This window comes from Equus caballus, chromosome 28 (genome assembly GCF_041296265.1).
Source record: "Equus caballus isolate H_3958 breed thoroughbred chromosome 28, TB-T2T, whole genome shotgun sequence".
NCBI lineage: Eukaryota > Metazoa > Chordata > Mammalia > Perissodactyla > Equidae > Equus > Equus caballus.
Genome location: NC_091711.1, coordinates 32,369,490 through 32,392,088, shown reverse-complemented (window position 1 = coordinate 32,392,088; position 22,599 = coordinate 32,369,490). Strand labels below are relative to the sequence as shown.

At 38.7% G+C, this 22,599-nt stretch overlaps 1 protein-coding gene and 1 long non-coding RNA gene across 5 annotated transcripts in view; one reads left to right on the top strand and one right to left on the bottom strand.

Moving 5' to 3' along the window:
- Positions 1-19,080, top strand: part of C28H12orf42 (chromosome 28 C12orf42 homolog) — a 164,904-nt gene extending 145,824 nt beyond the window's left edge. For 2 of the 3 annotated variants that reach the window (XM_023631508.2, XM_023631510.2), the window contains 2 exons: positions 12,793-13,167; positions 16,444-19,080. In XM_023631508.2, coding sequence (XP_023487276.1) covers positions 12,793-13,167; positions 16,444-16,892 — 824 coding nt within the window. In that variant the 3' untranslated portion in view covers positions 16,893-19,080. The remainder of the gene's footprint in view (positions 1-12,792; positions 13,168-16,443) is intronic. The other variant, XM_023631509.2, reaches the window with a different exon arrangement.
- On the bottom strand, positions 14,954-16,881 carry LOC106782720 (uncharacterized). 2 transcript variants are annotated; one of them, XR_001380000.3, is made up of 3 exons: positions 16,841-16,881; positions 16,387-16,541; positions 14,954-15,208 (listed from the first exon to the last, which is right to left on the bottom strand). It is a non-coding gene; the product is annotated as an uncharacterized lncRNA (long non-coding RNA). The 2 variants fall into 2 exon arrangements; XR_011433549.1 differs by lacking the exon at positions 16,841-16,881 and having other exon boundaries at positions 16,387-16,838.
- Positions 19,081-22,599: the final 3,519 nt, after the last annotated feature.

Here is a 22,599-nt window from a genome sequence, read left to right as displayed (position 1 = left end):
AAACAGTTCATGGTTGCAGCTGCGAGTGTTCATTCCTGGGGTTCAGGACTCAGTTCACAAAACTGAACTTTCCAATTTGTCTTGGAGAATGCTTCTTTTGTCTAACTCCTGGGGCTAATTCTTTTAGGGTTAGGAGGAGAGTTGAATTAATAAGTTATTAATTAAGATCTGTAATTTTAATTAATTGTATTTTATTCTTAATGAAGTGATAAATTACTCATAAGTTCTCAACATCTCTCCTCCTACCCAATGAATGGTCAATAGTTATGAAATAGTTATGAGTCAATAGTTATGAAAACTTAATGCTGTTTTAGTACCATTTTGAGTTTATGGACTGTAAATATTACAGTATAGAGATATTGCGGTGCTTGTAATTGAAGCATCAATCTAAAAATATTGCAGGACATTAAAATGACATCCCCTAAAAGCACAGTGGACATATGTCTTAATGCTAGTCAACAACTACTATCTAAAGAGTCAACCAAATAATTACACAAATTACAGAGGATTTTCTGATTCTTGCCACAGTATTGAAAAGGATTTGGGAAAATCAATGTGAACATCAAATGAGTTTTGCTATTTAGAATTCTCTATAGATAATATTCATCTCAATATACTTTTTGCCTTAAAGAAAATGAAGATAATATTTAATTCACCAAATATGACACTAAGTTATGTTGAATGATTGCATCATAATCTGTTATACGCCAGATTTACCAAAGGAGAGCACTTCTTTTCAATATCCTGGGCTGGGGCATAACTCAGATCTTTGGATACTGGCTTTGTTTTTTCTTGACTTCCATCTTAAATTTGAAATCTGAAAAGGAAATAGAAATAACAGAAGAAAGAGAGGAACGTATAACCCCACACAAAATTGAGTCTATTTCTGTATGTTCAATAGGACCTCTATTTTTCTGACAGTGAACATCAAAAGTTTCACTCTTACTTATTCTTTCCTTTAAGTTTGTAAACTCTGCCAGGACTTTTTCTGTGCTATTGTATTAACGCTTGTTTCTTCATTTTATGTTGTCTGCACAGTCCTGATCAACTAATTTCATTTTCCCTGTCGCTAAACTGTAGTCTTTTTTTGGCTGAATTGACTGATGTTTGGCTTTATGTAGACACAGCCTCACTGTAAGTTGGCCTCCTAATTCAATAATTCACCATGAAGACTGGTTTTCATCCTCAGTGTGTTGAACAGGCATCTAATCAACCATTAATTTCCTTTTTGTTGGATGAACATAATAACTATTTCTGTCTTTCTTTCTGATGGGAAACAGAGGCACAGAGGATTAGAGGCTGCCCTAAGTCAGAAAGGGGAGGTTGTAGAATTCAGCTTCAGGAATCCCTATAGTATTCAGGAGTGATGTGGTGGACAAAGGCCAGAATTTGGGGGAAGAAAGAGATGGAGAAGAACTAATGGAGATGTGCATCTATGGGGTGCTAGACATTGTGCTAGGCACTTTAAGTCAAGCATAGAAGATTGCTTCTACCAATGAAGAGTTGGGTAACCTTGGAAAAGTCTCTTAACTTCTCTAAGCCTATTTCTTCATCATCTGTAGAGTGGAACAGATAGAGTGGAACTGAGCAATATTTTATTTTTTTATAATGCATAATTTTAGTATTTCCAGTAGGAAATGTGCAGTTATGAATTATTGTTACCTGGGGCCTTGACGTTATCACTTCTGTTTTTTGAATTCAGTAAGAGATGGTAATAAATTTACCACATTTATAAGGAGGAAAGTTGTTCATAACTTATCTAAGCATATTTTCTATAAGCACTCCATTTATTTAAGAGAAATAGCAGATGTACCAAATAGCATTCTTATGAATTTAGACATTTGTGAGGGAGAAACCAGTTTATCCTTGTAAAGAAGTGCAGTGTCAGTTAATGTAATGCAATAATAGTGACTAGTTTTATTAAAGCTATTTTGGGTAGGCATCATGGAGATCAATCTGAATTACATTGGTCAAAAAGAGAGAGAGATCTTACATATCTAAAGCAAATGGAATTTGGTGTGAGTTGGGACTCAGGGAAGATGTGAACCAGGGAGCGTGAGAACCCCTAGGACCCTCCATCTTGGGCTTCTCATTCTTCCTGCAATGTCTTCTTCGTTTCCTCAGAGTAGCTTCTTCATTAAAGACTGAAAGATGTCCTCCACTAAACTGCAGCTCGTATTTCACAGCATCTCCCTCCAGAAAGGGATTGAGGTGTGGTTTCTTAGGTCCTAAGAACAAAAATCCATTGAAAGAGTGATTGTCCAAGCTTGAGTTGGCTGCACATACCTGAACCCATCAACTGGGGATAGGGAGTAGGACGCCATCTTGGATGACTTTCCCATTGTAGCTGAAGAAGGGAAGAATCTAATAATAGGGAAGCTCTCATTTAAACCACTCGGAGACATAGGATCATTGGCTTGAAGAAAGTATATATATGTGTCTGGGCAGACAGAATAAAAGTGACTACTATATAGGGGCTGGCCCCGTGGCCGAGTGGTTAAGTTTGCGCGCTCCACTGCAGGCAGCCCAGTGTTTTGTTGGTTCAAATCCTGGGCGCGGACATGGCACGGCTCATCAAACCATGCTGAGGCAGCGTCCCACATGCCACAACTAGAAGGATCCACAACGAAGAATATACAACTATGTACCGGGTGGCTTTGGGGAAAAAAAGGAAAAAATAAAATCTTAAAAAAAAAAAGTGACTACTATATAAGTGTAATAAATCATTGCCAACAGAGATTTTTTTTAGAATTTGCTCAAAGACTTAGAATGATTACTTTTATATATTCATCATTTATTTAGAAAATATTTATTGAACACTCACAGAGTGCAACATGCTAGACACTGGGCTGGATTCATAAAAGTAAAAATATGTAGATTCTTCCCTCAAATAATTTACAACTTTTTTTTTGTAAACGAAAAAATGTGTACTCACCTAAGACTTTCAGTTACAATGTGGTTAGTGTCCAGTGAGAATACAGGAAGAACTAGAGTCATTCAGAAGTCAGGGAGAGTCTTGTGAGCATGAGCAGTAGCGGAGGGTATCATAAAAGAAGTGGTACTTACCCTGGGCCTTGAAGGCTAATAGGCTGTAGATAGGTAGACAACATTCCAAGTGGAGCCAATGTACAGAGGTGGAAAGGAGGACTCAATGCCAAGACAAGTGGCTGAGTGTTTTGAAACACCATTATTTTGGATAATTTTTTCCCTATATATTATGTACACAATTATTTTGCCTAGCAAATGCCCTTTCAAAGATAGCTCAAAAGTTGACTTCTTTCCTTCCGTTATCTGGTTATGCCCTGCTCTGAAATAATAGAGTATGAATTGGTGAGTCTATATTGTAGTTACTTGCTGTCTTCTCTATAGTACAATAAAGATAAATTGCTCCAATGCTGAATCCTTCCTTCATGTGCATGAGAATTTCTTTTACTTAACGGAAACATGTTTTAAGTCAAGATGTGGTGAATTCATACTTTAATCCTGTTTTATTATTTAAAATCACTATTTATGTACAAAAGTTTATAGAGAATCTGCAATGATGAAATTGACACATCCTACCTCTCTCCTCATGGAGTTTGGAATAATTTTGAAGACAACACAATTCAGTAAGCAATTCAAGTGTTGAGTGTTATGATAAAGCATGACCAAGGAACTATGAGAATATACAGCAGAAGGATCTAAGTGGTTCAGGGGTTAGGAAAGAGAACAGAAGGAGGAGTAGAAATTGGTCAGAGGAACAGGGGCTGTGGAAACTATGGCAGAGAAGGAATACGTCTGAATGACAAGAGAGAGAATGATGTATCCAAGAAACTAAGAAGGTTGCCCTCTCTTCTTCTTTCTCATTCTCTCTCTCATTCCCTCCCTGCCTCTGGCCCCCTTCCCCTTGGCTGTGACAGGAAGGTCAGAGTGAGGGAGATGAGATACCTGTTTATTCACTAATCTTTCTCTTAATTGTATTCTTTTTGGATCTCTTAAATAGAAATAAATTCCAACTTTTTTTAAAGATCATACTCAATAACCAGAACCCCGTATTTCTATATTGAACATGGAACTGATTCTGATTAAGATTGTGAAGTAAGAAAGCTTCCTATTTACTCTTAGGTTTAACATTAAGTGCCTGTGATAATGTTTAGCTTCATTCAATTCCGCCATCATACTTTGCTCTGTATAGCCTTTAACCAACATGCAGTGTTGTCAATAGACCCAGGCCTTTGAGTTCTTTTATACCAGTTGTATTAAATTTTATTGACAGAATTTTCACGGACTTGTGGGTCTTTACTGTCAAGAAGATCATTCAAGACTCTGAGATGTTAAAATATCTGATTTCTCTTTTCAGTGTGGAAAGTTATGCCTGTTAGAAGGAGACGCACTTGGTCTAATGATTACATGTTATTACATTAATATTTTAATTGGGTTGCCTGGTTATTCTAACCCCCTGTGGCCTCGAGGTATATTCCTTAAACATGGTCTCTCACCATAATGTCTGCTGCTGCTTCAAAGAAGTGAAAGGATATTTGTTAAAAGAGGAGATCATCACTCAAGATTATTTGCCTCGTTGGTGTCAGCTGTCAGCCTAATACATTTATTTGGACAACAGTAGGTTCTGACAGAACTTATAAAGTTCTCTTTCTCGGTTGTGAAATATGATGGATGTGCCATACTGGTGACCTTTACACAAGGCCACATGTTAATATTCAGGACCTCCCTTTTGTTGGCCTTGAACAATGGCTGTCATTAAGAAAGCTTGGTTTGCCAATATGCCCTCTGTTAGGATGCTGGACCACTCCTGATTGGTCACCAGGAAGTATCATGTGCCTTTGATGGAAATGACATGGAAGATGTATGGTCGAAGTGCTGTGCTCAGCACCACTGCTGTGCAGTGGAGAAAACCACTATGACCCAAATAGCCCTGCACTCAAACAATGTCGCACCAACCAAAGACAACATATTGGGAAGAAAAATGCTTGTAAACTGCATGTGTTAGAAGATGTATTGGCCAGACGGCCATAGGGCAATCTTTGAACTATTGAAATCTTTAGAAATATTGTTTGGTTCTGAAACAATACTTACAAACCTAATTAATCAAGCATAGATGGTTTATTTTCAGACTTTCCACAGTATGTTGCTTTAATGCAAGAATAGGGTCTGTCGGGTTCTTTTTGCTGTTTCACAGAGGCACGCAAAAACTCAGCATGGGCATTCATGTTCATACAAGTTGAAACTCTAAATTTCAAAATAATATCTACATAGATCTCTGGTGATCCCTTCAACAAAGGATGGGGTTGGGCGTAGCCTGGATTTCTTTTTCAACTGTTCCTGATCCTATTTGTGACTTTTTTTTTCCATCCTCTCTTTTAATTTTATTCATCAGAATCATTTATTCACAGGATCATTTAAGAAAGATCATCATTCCTGTTGCATTCTCTAGCTTGAGGGAGAAAGACTTTTGCTTTTTTCTTACAAAAGAAATATAATGAAGGGTTGCTTTCCTGAATATGTGCTATTGAATAATGTGATTTAAAATGTTTTCCAATCTTAATATCACATTTTAAGAAGGGTCATTGAGAAACTGCACATCCTCAAGGGGGAAGGGTGAGAAATGTGAGAAAATTCACGTAAGAGGGCTAAGGTGCCATCCGGAGTGATGCCACTGGCAGGTAGCACTGGCCTTTTGTACCTCAAGCAAGCTGTGGCTGAAATAAGCTAATCATTCAGATGAAAGAATTGTCCAAGTACTTAGTTGTATGCAAAATAGTGCTTGGCCAGAGTTTTAGCAAGGCATGAAATATTACACTGGGTCACGGCAGTTGAATTGTGCAAATACAATCCCCGAGGGTCAACTCCTGGTTATTTATTGAGCGGCAGATTACTGACTTGTGGATTATCCACGTGCTCCCTGCAGTGTCCTCCAGGGCTATGTCACTATTCGCCAGCTGGTTAGAATACACGGTGCAGGAGAAAGGAAAGGGGAAAGGGTCTGAAGCTCAACCTCCAATTACATAGCTTGCAAGCAATTCAGATTAAAGATTTAGTGGGAGGAGACATGCTCAAGCTCATTATTTATCAGGGAAATAAAAACTAAAACCACAGTTCAGTATGGTTTTATATCCACCAGAATGGCAAAATTGAAAACTACAGTCAAGTAATAGCAAATGTTGGCAAGTATGTGGAACAACGGGACACCTTATGCACTGCTGGTGGGAGTGTAAATTGGTAAAAACACTCTGGAAAACAATGGGCATTGCATAATAAGGTTGAAGATACGCATACCTGATGACTTGGCTATCCCACTCAAGAGAAACTAGAATATGTGCAGCAGAGGACGTGGTCAAGAATGTTCATAGCGGCCTTGTTTGTAATATTAAAAATCAGAACAAAACTTGACTTCACTCATCTGGCCATGAATAAAAGAATGGAAGAATAAATTGTGGATATTTCTATAATGAAATTGAACTGATCTGTGGCTGTGTGTTATCTTTAAACTCTGTGTATTTGTCACTGATACTCTTGCAAGTGTGACATTAAGTTGTAATTTACAAGATTGCCATTTGTGCCATTTACATTTGTCCATTTGTGTCCTACAAAACGGCAATTTCATATGGTAACATAATGTTTCAAAAAATAAAGTAATTAAAGAAAAAATGTTCAGTGCGATTTAAAAAAAAAAACTCAGAGACTCACAGGATTATTAGGGCTGGAGATAATTTAGAGGTTATTTTAATTCTTCTGATAGATGAGGAAACCAACGTCTGGAGACATTCATTCAACGAATCCATTAGAAAGTAAAGCACTGGATCTCAAATTACACTTTGTGTTGGAAACAATTTGTAGTCTAGCCCAGAAGTTTAAAAACAAAACATTCAAATACATATCTATGTCCGTGGGCTGGAGATTTCTGTGATTCAAGTGCAACTGAGTAAGGCTGATGATGTCATGGGGAAGAGGTGGTGTCACGGGAGGAGGGTGATGTATCTGGATGTTCTTCAGTTACTTTCTGATGCATGGTGAGAGTTTCTTCATGTGACCCTTTACTAGAGGAAGGGAGGTGGTCGAGTGATATTATGAGAAGGAACATCCCTCTCACAGAAGGCAGGGACAGGCACCCTCATACTTAGCAAGTAGCTGAGCTATGACAAGTGCCTCTTGTGGCCACTTCCTTCTCCCACATCCAGGGTAGACATCAGTCATTTCTCCATGGACTGAGACACAGCCCTGGAACTCTTCTTAAAAAATTGATGCCACAATCAATTTGGGGTACTGATGTTTGAGATGAAACTTGTTTGCCGTCCTTGGTAGGGAACAAGGCACTAGAGCTGGAATGGATGATTATGGTGAACTGAGCAGCGTGGACGAATCCCTGAGGAAAGAGAAGTGAAGTAGTTACCCCTAGACAAGTTTGCAGAAGGGGAGGATGGAGGGCAATGAGGTGGACATGGAGAAGGGTAGAGCTGTAATGCTGAAGAGCATCCTTTGGAGGGGTGAAACATTCATTCATTCATTTGTTCTTTCCAAGGTAATTTTGTGAGCATCTACCATCTGGCAATTACTTGGGATTCTGTGGAAAACAATTCAGAGATGGTACTTGCCCTCACAAAGCTTACATTTTAGTCAGGGTGATGGGTATTAAACTTGTAAACAATTAGTAATATAATACATTGTTATGTTATATCGAATAAAAATAAAACAGGGAAAGGAGATGTGATGGAGGGCAGAGGGGGCCATTTTGGAAGGAAGTGGTGGAGTAAACTTCTTTTAGAAGCGATTATCTTTTGGATCAATTGAAAACAAAAGATTTCATTTTATTTATTCTTTCTCTGAGCTCTTCCTTTCTTTGTGTAGATCTGAGTTTGTGACCTATATTATTTTCCTTCTCCCTGAAGAACTTCTTTTAACATTTCTTGCAGGGCAGGTCTCTGGGTAATGAATTTTCTGTTTTTTTTTTTTTTTTTTTAAAATCTGGGAAAGTCTCTATTTCTCCTTCAGTGCTGAAGGGTAATTTTTTTGGATATAGAATACTAGGTTGATATTTTTTGTCTTTCAACACTTTGTAAATATTTCATTCCACTTTCTTCTTGCTTGCAGGGTTTCTGATCAACAATCTTCTTTAATTCTTATCCTTATTCCTCTGAAAGGTATTCCTTGCCCCCCACCTCAGCTTCTTTCAAGATTTTCTCTTTGTGTTTGGTTTTCTGCAATTTGAATAAGATATGCCCAGATGCATTTTTTTTTTTCTTTTTGGCATTTATCTTGCCTTAATGTTCTCTGAGCTGCCTAGATCTATGGTTTGGTGTCTGTCATTAAGTTTGGAAAGTTCTCAGCCATTATTTCTTCAAATAGTCTGCCCCATTCTCTCTTTTTTCTTCTTCTGGTACTTCCATTAGGAAGTATATGCTATATCTTATGAAATTGTCCCACAGTTCTTGTATTTTTTTTCCATTCCTTTCTCTCTTTGCATTTTAGTTTAGGAGTTCTATTGACCTATCTTCATGCTCACTGATTCCTCCTTGGACGTGTTCAGTCTGCTGATGAGCCCATCAAAGGCATTCTTCATGTCTGTTACAATATTTGTAGCTTTGTATTTGTTGCATTTCTTTTTTTGGTTGTATTTTATTTTTTAATAAAAATAGTATATATTTAAAGTATATGGCATGAGGATTTGACACACATATACATAGTGTAATTATTCTTGCAGTCAAACTAATTAACATGTCATCTCTTCACGCAGTTACCATTTTGTGTATGTATGATGAGAGCTCTTGAAATCTACTCTCTTAACAAGTTTCCAGTATTTAATACAGTACTAACTATAGTCATCAGGCTGGACATTTGATCTCTAGACATTCATCCTACATAACAGCAACTGTGTACCCTTTGACCAACACATCCCCAGGTCCCCCACCTCCCTGCCCCTGGTAACTCCTGTTCTAGTCTGTGCTTCTATGTGTTTGACTATTTTGGATTCCACACATAAGAGAGACCATGTGGCGTTTCTTTTTGATTCTTAGAGTCTCCCTGTCTCTGCTCACCTTACTCATATGCTCTTTCATGTTGTTAACTTTTTCTAGTAGAACACTTAACATATTAACCATAGCTATTATAAATTCCTTCTCTGATAATTCCAACATCTGGGTTATATCTAAGTCCAGTTCTTATGCATGCTTTTTCTCTCCAGACTGTGCTTTTTCTTGCCCTTTGGCATGCCTCATAAATTTTGTTGAAAGCTAAGCATAATATATCAAGTAATAGGTATGAAGTAAACAGATCTTTGGTGTGGGGTTTTATGTTAATCTGGCTAGGTGTTGGTGGGCTGTGTCAATGTCTATTGTAGCTGTAGGTGCCAGAGGCTTCATGTTTCTTAGTGTTCCTGCTTTTGTCTCCCCTCTGGACTTTTAGCTTTCCTGACTACTCTTTCTGAGAGAGTGTCGACATCTTGTAGCTTTCAGCTGTAACCCACTTTTATTATGCTGGAGACCTGTGGTGTGATAATAAGATGTGGGTGAGGGGAAGCTTTCGATGATCTTATGATTAAACCTGAGTCATTTAGTGGGTCTGTGTCTCTGGTTGTGACCATCACAAGTGTTTCTTAGCTTTTTCGCTCCTAGTTAGGTGTATTGTACCTTGAAATCTCTTGTATTTCAAATGAAATTCAAATTTCAATTCAATTCAGTTTCAAATGAAGTTAGCAACAGATGGAAGACCTGTGCTGCAAAATAAGAGACAGAGTTGCCTGCACATTAAAAGGACTTGCAAAACTTGAATATTGGGAAGAAAGTTTTCTTTCTTTTGGTCAGGAAGATTGTCCCTGAGCTAACATCTGTGCCAATCTTCCTCTATTTTATATGTGGGACACCACCACTGCATGGCTCGATGAGCAGTGTGTAGGTCAGCACCCAGGATCTGAACCTGTGAACCCTGGGCCGCTGAAGTGGAGCATGTGAGCTTAACCACTATGCCATGGGGATGGCCCCAAGGGAAGAATTTTTTAACAAACACAGTACCAAAAAACAAGTGCCTCAGTAGTTGGGAAAAGCTGGGTCTTTACGTGAGTGAGTGAGCATGTGGAGAGGTAGCCTGTGGGAACAATTAGAATGTGGGCTTTTGTGGGAGCTAATCTCAGTCACTGGGCCATGGGCAAAGGACTCATCCTAATATGTCCTTTCTTCGGTACGTTGGAAGGGATCTTGATAGCATTTCCTATGGGCTAAGGCATGGACAGGAGGGTAGTACCTGATTGGTGGTCAGTGCCCACTATTTGTCAGCTGTTATTGTGGACATTTGCATCCTTCCCTTCAGTTCATGGTAATCACATGTTTCCTCTGGCCCCACTGAAATTATTGCCTAGTAGAAAAACAAAACCCCCTCAAAATTCTAAGACCTGGATCCCAATCCTAGCTTCTCTAATTCTTGACTAGTGGTGTGGACAAGATGCTCTGACATCAGTTTCCTTTTCAGTAAAATGAGGACGTCAAAGAGTTGCTGTTAGGCTCAAGAGGGGTTACTGGTATGAAAAGAAATAAACTGTAAAGGATTATACATGTTTTAAAATGGTATAGAATGCTGGTTTCTGAAATGAAGACTGTCCACAGAGAGATAATACTCTGAGGAGAAAGACAACTTTGACTTCATGGCTCTAGCATGTTTGTGATTGTTTGGACTAAATAAAATTTATAACACTACCTGAAATCTCTGATGAGTGCGTTAGACAAGCTTTGATAATTATCCCCCATATATAATATGATATATATCATATGTATAATATACCTATTATATTGCAAATACAAAGTTACTTATTTGCTCTTCTGATAAGCAATGAAATCTCTGACGCAGAGGTAGTGACATTCAGCCTCCTGGAGGTATTTAAACAGAAGTGGATGATGAGGCTTGTGGGGGTCAGCATTGGATAATCTGTAAGGTCTCTTTCAACCCATAACTTCTAGGATGTGAAGGTGTATAAGGTGCCTTCAGGCCTTCCATTCTGTTCTTGATAGTTGAACAGCAGAATGAGGGCAACCCAATGCCATTGGTTCAAGTGTCCCAGAGCTCCTGTTTTGAAAGATTCTAGATGTTTCCCTGCATTTGAGAAAGCCTGAAAAATTTGTCTGCCATTTTAAATTCTGGGCTATAAGATGAAATGGGGCAGTCAATTAAAATGAAAACAAAAGCTCAATCTTCCTAAAGTGTTGGAGGTAGACAAAAGTTCTAGAACTCTAAAATCTGCTTATACACAGAGCTTGCAAATGCATTTCCACACTTCCAAGAGGAATATTTATAAAATCATGTTCTAAGATGAAGATGGTGTAAAATGAGGTAAATGAAATTGTGACTTTCATAAGGCTGGCCATAGGCCAAAGATGCAAACTGGTGGCCTTTGGTGATTCAGAGAGCAGATGTGTTTTGTTTAGTTCACACTGTATTAAAAAAAGTTAGGTGAGTTACTAACATTTAAAAATCAGAAGATTTTACAAATATAAAAATACATATTTTTGCTTCTCCTGAAAATCCAGAAAAATCTGTCCTCACTGGGCCCACATTCCCTCATGGCAAGAAAATACAAGATCTGAGAAGTGGTTGGCCCCTGTTGATGGGACATTTACTCCCATGGTACCCCTACTTTGCCCCTTTTCTCATTTCTATTATCTGCAGGGTCCTGGAGACATTTACTTTGCTTTCCTCTTCTACAGACAAGGCTGTGGTTTAGGAGGAGGTTGTGGTTATTTGGTACCTAACATGATCAGCATCCTCTTTGCCACTTGACTACACCTTGAGCACAGGGAATATGAGTCTTATTAAGAGTTGTTTCATCCTGGCACAGTTTCCGCCACATAGTAGAACTCAGGAAACCAACACCCTTCCTCCTCCCACTCCACATCTTCCCACCTCCTGATGTTTCTTCTTTTCCATGCCCCAAATCTGAACAATTTTTGGAGGGTGAAACGTGCTGTTAATAATGATTTTAAAACAACATGTGCATGTTGAAACTATCGTGGGTATATTAGTTTCTTAGGACTGCTGTTAACAAGGAACCACAAACTGGAGGGCTTAAGGTAAACTATTTTTTCACAGTTCTGGTGGCCAGAAGTCAGAAATGCAGGCATTAGCAAGACTGGCACCTTCTGGGGGTTCTGAGGGACAATCCATTCCATGCCTTTCTTTCAGCTTCCAGTGGTTGCTGTAATCCTTGGCATACCTTGGTTTGTAGATACATCACTCCAATCTCTGCCTTTGTCAGCACATGGCCTTCTTCCTGTGTATCTGTGTTTGTTTTTCCTTCTTATAAGGACACTAGTCCTATTGGATTAAGGCCTCACCCTAACAACCTCATCTTAACTTGACTGTATCTGCAAAGACCGTATTTCCAAATAAGGTCACATTCACAGGTGGAGAGGGCTAAGACTTCAACATATCTTCTTGGGGCATGCAATTCAACCCTAAGCCTCAAATTAGCTTTCTGACTTGCAAAATGGAGATAATAATAGTATCTATTCGATACAGTTCTTGTGAGAACTACACGACCAGCACATCCAGGCCCTCACACAGTGCCTGAAACATAGCCTGAACTCAACAAAAGCACTTTCGCCCTTTACCTCTTCTTCTATGTCTTTTTCCTCCTCTACATCTCCCATTCAGGCACCCAGATCCTTGGCTTCTTCGTCATTTCTCTTTGCTCAGGATAGAAATATGAAACAAACAAAAAAATTCATATATTTCCCGATTTCATCCTTCTCGCTATTAGTTTAATAGGGGATTCTGAAGTGCATTCTTTCAAACTGATGTGTTTACCTTTTACAGTATTTCAGACTCCAATGGCATGTAAAAGACCGCTTTGTACTCGTCAGTGCCTTATCCCCAGATCTCCTGCTGTAAGTATAGCTTCTTTCGAAGAAGATAGCTACGGAGAAGCTGGTCCCTTCCCAACACCATCCAGTGAATGGGACGAGACCCCATTGATCTTCACTGTCAGACAAGAAATTAATAAGAGAGCTAGAGAAGCACCCAAGCAAGCCTGGAGCAGTCTAGTTTTGGAACAGCAAATGGCAGGAAGGCCTAGCCCATTCTGTTCAGTAAATCCTCTGCACCTGGAGGCTGCAGGCACACACATCAAAAGACACGCGAGGCCTCAGAACCAGCCCTCTCACAATTCCAAGGCAGATTCTGTCTCGCCTGGTAAGTATCATTTTGTATTTCCTAACTCTTTTTTTTCTCTTTTCAGTTGGTCACATTTTGTTTTTAACTTCAATATGAACAGCAAAGTTATTGACTCAATGACAGGTCCTATTCTAGAAGGTTCTATAAGAACTATATCAGTGAGTGCTTAGCGGAAGTCTACTTGTGGCCAAGTATTGTATTAGAGGAGAGAACAAGTGTGAGTTGATGACAAGTAATTTGATGCTTCAGGTATTGCACCAGATAATAATGATAACGACAATTATCATTATCATCATCATTCCAGCTCCCACTTATTAAGCTCTCACCATGTGCCAGATACTATGCTGAGCTTTTTACATTATTTTATGAAATCCTCATATAACACCCTGAGGCAGATAATGTTATTATCCCTATTTTACAGATAAGGAAGCTGTGAATTCATAGCACAGGATAATGTATATGATAATGAAATGTCTCAAAATCACATAATAGGAGGAGTGATTAAAAGTAAGGAGATGGACCAGAAGGAATAAGCTTTGAAACCAAGGAGAGCTGGGCTCAAATCTCTGCTCTCTCCCATTTCAGCTTTGTAGCCATGATCAAGTCTTAGAAAGGTTCTTTGAGCCCAGTCTTTTAACCTGTAAACTACTGACGATTACTACCTTGAAGAGATGTTGTAATTAGAGGATTGGTATAAATAAAGTTCCCTGAACATAGCAGGGACTGAATGGCAGCGGTGATGATGGTGGTGGTGTTTATGGTGCTGGAGGTGACAAAATTTAAGGAAACAATGCATATTCCAAATATTCTAGGAATTGTCACATAGAAGAAGGATTAGGTTGATTTTGTGCAGCTTTTTTTAGGGCACTTTTTTGGTAGATTTCACTCTAAATGTTTGTACAGTTGTTGGAATTGACCAATAGAAGGGACAGGTTTTGACTCAATACAAAGGAGAACTTTCTTTGAACTAGAGGAGAATATACTGCTTGGGCTAGAAGTGCCTAAAGCTGGGGCTGGGAGACCATTTAACAAAGATGCTGATTCAGAGACTCCTTCACTTCTGGGAGGCAGGATTTGATGACAGGATGCTGAGTATACTGGTTGGTTAACATTGTTTGAGTCTTATGTAAAAGGCAGTGTGCTAAAATCTGAACATACATCTTCAATTTTGGTCCATATGGCCACCCTCCGAGATAGGAACTGTTGTTTTCCCATGGTTTAGATGCAGACTCTGAGGCCCACAGAGATTCTGTAACTTCAGGGCTGGAGCCTGGATTCCAGTCTGCATTCTGACTCCAGGTCAGAGCACTCCTATATTAAGATTCGAAATATGACAATGAGAGCTCTCGGATGCTGAGCACTTACTATGTACCAGATACTTTACATTTTATCATGTTCTGCCCTCAGATACTTAACTGGTTTGCTTTTTCACTTCCTTCAGGTCTTTACTGAAATGTTCCCTACATGGGTGGGTCATTCCTAACCTCCTTCCTGCTTTATTTTTCTCCTTAGGATTTATTACCCACTAACACTTATACATTTCTTTATTTGCTTATCTATTAGTCTGCTCCCCCTCCCCGCTCCACCTTCGCACAACTAGACCGTAAGCTCTATATGGGCAGGACAATTGCCTGCCTTATTCCTTTCTAAATCTCCAATGTCTAGAACACTGCCAGGCACATAACAGACATTCAGATATTAATGAATGAATAAATGAATGAACAGACTTTCCCACTGGCAATCCTGTAAAGTAGGCAATGCAATCCTCAAGTTTCAGGTAAGGACAAAGAGGCTTAGGCCAGGATTTAAGTCTATGACGGTCTGAACCCAAAGCTTTGTTTATTCCAGTACATCACACTAAACCTCTAAGGCAGTTTGTTACAAAATGCATCATTATTGAATTGCATGCAGGAAAGGAATCTCTTATTCTTTGGCTCAAGACAGAGGACAGCATATTCTGTGTAGGTCAAACTCTGTTGCTCCAAATTCCACAGCCACATCGCATTCACTGGTGGAATCTTCATGCACTGATCATCGATGAATGGGTCATCTGCGAAAGCTGGAAATGCAAATCAACAGTCATTAAGCTTCTAGTTTTCACAAAGCAATGTGTTTGGCTCTCTGAAAGCTTTTATTTACCTGGAGATATTGAAATGCCATTCCACCTTTATTTCCAGAAAATAATTCTCACTTTGGAAAAGTTGGTTTCACTAGATGTTTTTCACTGTTTGACTTGGGTGTGTTGAGCGTGTAGTGGGAGATGCTTGATGTATACTATACGTAGAACAATATGTGAGGCACTAAATTGGGTCACCCAGTGACAGAGTGGCTGTGTCACACACACCGTTAGGAAGGTAAAGTGCATTTTAAATCTTTTACATATTTTTTGAATTTGCGAATGATCCTGTTTGTTGTTCCAAATATTCTAGACATCTACATGCTATTCAAAGCCCTTTAAAAACTTGTAGAAAGTGATTTAAACCATGTAAATTGTCCTAACACACTACTGAAGAATTAAACTTTTATTGGTATAGTCAATGCGCAGAATTTCTTAGGTAAAAACTTCAAGATTCTATGTATATGATATATATATATATATATATATACACATACATTATATATATGTATATATATATTTGGAAATGCAGCAAAAAAGTATAAAATACTTTAATAGTATTGGCTGTATTGTAAAAAAAAATACGTCATTTTTTATATGAAAAAATGATTTGGTTGGGCAAAAATAGAAAAAAAATCAGATCCATTTTAGTGTCTATGTATGTGTTGTGTAGACCCAGGATTAATTCACTGATGGTTTTAATTTTCAGCTGGTTTGAAATTTCTAAAGAAACTCATGAAATAGTTGCCTCTTGGATTTTTAAGTTATCTGTTGTAAATCTAAATGGGCTGGGAGTCCGGGTTTTGCTTTTTTTTTTTTTGGCTGCATGATATCTAACTCTGCCATTCACAAACTTTTCCCAAATTTAGAATTCGAGGCCCTATTTTAGAAGTTTTAAACAGTTGTCCTTGAAATTAGAAGTTTTATGAGTATTCCGTAAAAATTATTTTGGGGGGAAGGTGCTTTCAAACAACAGGAAAGGAATAGTGTCTTTTCTTAAAGAAACGTGGGGACGCTTGAGGATAATATCAGGGGACTTTTAAATCTTTCTCTTAGCACGTTACAAACGTTGATGTCTCAAACACCCAGTTATGAGGGGAGATTTTTTTTGAAAGTTTTACCAGCGGGGCGGGTCAATTCTTCGAGCCTCAGTGCCACTCCTGCCCTTTGCCTTCCAGGTCCCGCTCCGAGGCCTTACACTGCCATCGGCCTCAGCAGAAGAAGCCAGACCCCACTGGCTCCGTGGAGGGTCTCCTGGAGTTCCTCAGAGCCCGAGCTGGAGGAAAAGAGGACAGCCACAGTTGGCGCTCTGGCAAACCCAGATGTCCAAAGTCGGCCCCAAGGCGCGACCGGAAGTCTAGTTGTAAGAGGAGCAGTTGCCATGGCATCAGAGATGCTCCCCAAGCATCCTCATCCCCCGGGGAAAAGGGAGCCCAGGGCAGACGCCTCCCTCCACGGCAATCTGGCAGGAGCGCCCCTTCCTCGGTTTGCCGGTGCTCCCACCCATCTCCCCTCAAAGAGGTTAATCAAGGTTTGCTCTGCTCCCCCCTCCCGCCCACCCCGGGGCTTCCATACGGTTTGTTCACAGGCCCCTCCTAGGCCGAGGGTGAATGCTCACTTACATTGACCGCTGCGAGGGAATTGTTCCGCGAGCGCTGCCCATCTTCAAATCAATGCCTGCCCAGAACAACAGAAAGGGCCTCAGATGTACTGGTTTCCACAGAACTATTGTTAGGCTTTTGTGAAGCAGTTTTGAACCTAATAAATAATGTCAAAAGTCTCTATCGCAGCCAAAAATGTTCCTTTTGAAGCATTTCTAATAGTATTTTTGTTCTGCGGTGTCCCCCAGTGTCACAAAGAATTTGTGCCTCACAATGGGGATGGGGTACATCGCGTGCCACTTTGCAATGTGCCTGCGGGGATGGCCAGGCCTCCCCTTTGTTTTGCTCTCGCAGGTAAACGGTTTCACTTGTCAACTTGGGCTTTGGTTTAAGGATGTTTTCTAAGGGCCTTTTGAATTTCTAAACAGAGGTTTGGAGAACGTAAATGAATGTCTGTAATTTAATAGTTAACATGAAATTTGACTACTCCCGATGTGCCGAGGGGAATTCTTCAGGCTATGTTAAGGTTTGTATGTCAGAAACCTGAAGCTGGATCCTCCTTTGAGGCCCTGAAACACACAGAACTAAGTTTAATGCAAAAGAGATACTAAATTTTCTGGTTTGCAATAGAAAACAGCAGAGAAGCTTAGGGAAAATTGTACCAAACTTATCATTTTTGACACTGTTTTTTATTTTGGTTATTTTAAGTTAAATATAGCAGCCTTTCACCATGATGTAATACAGGGACTAACTTTATCAAATGATTTTATGGGTTTAGTTGTTTTTTTAAATAGAGTATTTTTTTTCAACATTGAGAGAGAAACACAAATCAGTGTGATCAATACATCCATATGCAATTTTGCACTCAAGTTCTTTGTAATTTCCCCACAATCTTGAATTCATAGAGTTTGATACATGGAGTTTGTAAAATCCTACTGCATTTTTCCCCCTTCAATTGAAATTAATATATATAGTATGCCTACATTCAAGACTTCTCATCAAGTCTTAAGTCCAAATTTAAGTCTTAAAGTTTCGATAACAATGAAATGTTATAACCAGCAACTGCTTAACATGTAGGAGCAGTTAGACTTAGCAGTTAAACTTAACATGTGTAGTCCTTTGAGAACTATTAACTTCTTCGAATATTAACATTCCCAAGGAATAATGTACTTTAAAGAAAAAAAGGTATCCCTAAACTTTTAGGGCTTTCCTTGTTCCAGATTAATATTTTATAACAAATATTCTTTTATTTTTATTATGTGTTTATTAACATGATTTTATGATAAGAGAGTGTAGAGGTTATCAATGGCAGTTGCCATGGTTTCCTGAGGGTATAATGGCGTTTGCTCACCAGCGTTCGTATGACAACCATAAGTTCAATTCCATGCCATTTAGTTGAAGAGAAGTGTGTGGGCAAACTCATGGGTTTTATGCAAAATTTTGATTCTGGGATATTTTAATTTGATATTTAATTATGAGTTAGTGCAACTGATTTTTCTTTTCAAATCAAGAAATCATTGCTTTAACTGGTTCTACTATAATCAACCAAAAATTTGTAATGGTCAATTTCAGGAGTCGAAAATGTTTTTGATATAGTAAACAGATTCCCTCACCTGTGGAAGTGTGAAACAGTGAATTCACTAAAAAAGCGATACAGAAGAAGCAATTCTGTTCAGAATTGAGAAAATGGACATAAGCAAAAGATGTAAAATATGGGGGGGGCACTATATTCTAAAGCAGTTTCCCAAAGTGTGTTCTGTAGAACACTGGAATCAGAAAGCTGTTTCGTGGGGTGGAGAGCCTATAGATAAATACGTTTGAGAGACGTGGCCCAGAATGCTCCCTTTCAGAGAGTCATATTACCATATTAAAGATCCTGAGAAATTCCACCATAAAAAATTCTGATAAACGCTGTTTAACCTAGTGTTTCCCAATTTTATTTGATTAAGGAACCCTGATATATGTGTGTTTGTGTGTGTATACACGTATATGTATTTTTTTAAATAACACTTATTAACATCTTGCAGCACTAGTGTCCTGCGGAACATACTTGAGAAAACATTGCTCAGAAGTCCATTCCAAATATACCAGAATTCATGTACACTGGTAGCATTCAAAGTAAGGATTTCTTTTCAAGAAAGGAAGAAAGATTCAGAGCTAAAGAAAGTAGCCCTTAATAAACACCTCTGGGAACCCAGTTTTTCCTTGGAGGAATGTAATGAGCTGCCTCTGGTTATTCTTCCTCGTTTTGGGTACACAGGGCTGGGAGAAGGTAGTGGGTCCAGCCCCGACCCTGCTTACATAGTGATGGATGAGGAGCGTTTCCAACTTTGACTGTCGGAATCATAAGCTATGGGGGTGCAAACCCCTCTGAATGACGGCTACTTCTGTACTAGAACTTAGATACAAATTCACAGCATAAAAGTAGCCAAACCTTTCCCAAGGCCATTGTTTCTGACAACAGTGCTGAATTAAACAGTCAGAATTGAAGATGAGTCAATTTTAGAAAATAAATATGTATTGACTTATAGTAAATAAATATTTACTTTACTTTCTATGCCTGTGACTGAGGAATAGAAAGAGATCCTACGGTATAAAACAGTTGTTGCTAAGGTTTGGAATTACAGCTGGCTTTTATTTCTTCAAGGGTGTTTGATTTGACTTATGGTAGGTACATTTATTACCACGTACTGTAAGTATCTTCTAAGGAAGATAACGTGCCACTTTGGCAAAAAAAAAAAATGTTTTTCTGAAAATTGCATTGGAAAATAGATATTGATAAATTTAAAAAATTGATGCATTGAAAAAACTAAAATTTCAAATACACTCTAGTGAATAGTGTTTACAAATCAGGAATCCTCTTATAATATGTAAATTAATAATTATTATTATGGATAACATTTATCGAGTGTGATTATGTAGTAGGGACTGTTCTAAGTGTTTAGCGTGTGTTAATTTATTTGGTCCTCACAACAGCTTCATACAGTATTCACTATTGCTATTGTCACCATTTCATATATGAGGAAGCTTTATTTTTAGTGATAATAAGATATGTATATATATATTCATGTATATTTATGTACATACACACATACACACACATGTAAGCTTTAAAAACTATATTATGAAATTTTATTTTATATATAAAGCTATATTATTCTATATTATATTATTAAATCTAGTATATATGTACATATGGCTATGTGTGTGTATTCCACCTAGACAGATAACTTCTATAATTCAGTTTCTATACCATGCTATTGGTGCCTAAGTGAGGCAAGTATAGAAACTATTTATGTCCCCTCTCCTCCTGATAACAAGGTGCAGAGTGGGAGTGGTACCTGGACTGATGACATATAATAGGTTTAAACTCATTGGAGAGCAAAACGGGGTCGGAGATTATTATCTTTTTGTTCGAAACAACAAATGAAGTCTCAGAAAATAAGGGAAGGAAAGGTGGTTTTGCGGTTTTGTAAAGATAGCAGCACTTTTCAAGGTTATTGGAGCTGATCGACATCAGACATGGGAGGGATGGGATGTTGTAGAGGGACAGTCAAGGATGAGCTAAGGGGCTGGGGCCAACCTGGACCTGAAGAACCAAGCACGCGTTCCTGTAACCTGACCTGAACTTAGTGGCACTCCATCATTTGGTTGGAGTTTCTTCACTGTTAAATTGGGATAACATGCTTTGTGTACTGCAAAGGATAATTGGAGGAATAAGTTTGCTATCAATTCACAGAATTTTGAAAAGCAAGATCGCTATACAAATGCAAGTCATTGTTTTGTGACTAATATCAACAATAGTTAGTATAAATGTTATCATTGGCTATGCAGGGCCAATTTAAGGCTTCCAGATCCAACTGCCTTACACTGACAGTGAGTATTATTTCTGATGACCATGCGATCATGTCCCTCTCTGAGAAGCTCTTATATACTAGTTTCTTCACCTTCATCACAGCCCTAGGAGGTAAGTAGCAGTATTCCATTTACTGATGAGGGAACCGAAACACAGAGAGACAAAACAATTTGCCCAAACATCCATGCTTACAGACATTCTGTATTGAAAAACAATGTGTGTAGCTGGTAAGTTAACAAACTATTCCATTTAGAAAAGTTCAGTTTAGAGTACAGAATGTCAGTTAGCAGTGTCTACCTAACACGTGATCTTTTAGCCCAACTCTCTATATAAGTCTGAAACTACCCAGACAAGGGTCAGAATAAGCAGTGTTTCTGTAACTACATATATGATATTAAGGATTCTAAGTCATGCAGGGAGCCAGGAAAGAGGTTGTTGTCAGGGGAAGACTTGACATTAAGAAAGAGGATCCAGAATTCTTAAGGTCTATGGCCTTCCTCTTGCACAGTCCAAGGTCTCTGTGAAATATGAATCCTTGCATCAATACTTTTCTACAAGTTTGTCGTCATGTCTAGGCTCCTTCTCCTACTGCTTCCTCATGCTTCCCACCCAGTGATTTCCTCTCCTATGACAATCAATCTCATTTTGTAAGTCACTGATATTGGGATCAATTGTAAAGTATTTGCTGGGTACTTACTATTCTGGATAGTCATTGCAAGAGATTTGAGAAGTGTGATTCAACTCAACCAGCATTTACTGCGCTTTCACCATGTGCCAGGCACTGGCCTTGGTGCTGAGGATATTGACTAAAAAGGACACGATCCTTTTCCTTGGCAAGTTCAACCTAATATAAGACTTAGTTCTTTCATTCATTCATTCTGTCAAATTTATTGAACACTCGCTATCTGCTGGACATGTCAGTGGGGACACAGTGGTGGAGTCATTTTGGTCAAGTAACACCTGAGTGGTGAGACATGAAATAATGACACAATAATGTTCAGGTCTCTAATCCTTTAGCCATAATTCAGAAATCCAAAATCCCTGAAAATTGAAGGTTTTTTTCCTTTTGAGGAAGATTAACCCTAGCTAATTCTCCTCTTTTTGCTGAGGAAGATTGGCTCTGAGCTAACATCTGTGCCCATCTTCCTCTATTTTATATATGGGATGACTGCCACAGCTTGGCTTGATAAGCAGCGCATAGGTCCGTGCCCAGGATCAGAACCAGCAAACCCCGCGCCACCAAAGTGGAGCGTGCGAATTTAACCGCTATGCCACTGGGCCTGCCTCAATTGAAAATTGTTTTGTAACTCACCTAGTACCGGTTATAAGGCAAACTGGAGTGAGGCAATTTACAGCTTTGTTTCACTTAGTGTGAATAGTCATGTATTTTGATAAAGATGTATTACCATATTTGATTATGAGGTGTTACCTCAGACCCTGATGGATAGTGTTACATAATACACAATTTATGCACCAGTACGTAAATATAGTTTATGCACTATAATATTAAAAAAAATTAAATTCCAAAACTCAACCAACCTGGAGGGTTTTAGAAAAAGGATTTTGAGATTGTCTAGTGAATAAATGCGGTGGAAAGTTAGAGAAGGGAGAAGTCAGTCTGAATTGGAGCAATCATGGAAGGCTTCTTGTGGCAGGCTTTGAACTGATTTTGAAGAGTGGAGGATTTGAAGGGATAAAGTAGTGGATAGAGTGGGAAGTAGCACCCAGGGACAGATCAACTTCTGTGGTGCCTGAAGCTTATACATTTTGAGGTGTCCCCTTTAAGGAAAAATATACAAAATGGCGGATAGAGTTAGATAAAGGGCCTGGGAAGGATTTTTGCCAATGAAGGGCCCTGAATTTAAGTTTCATTAGTT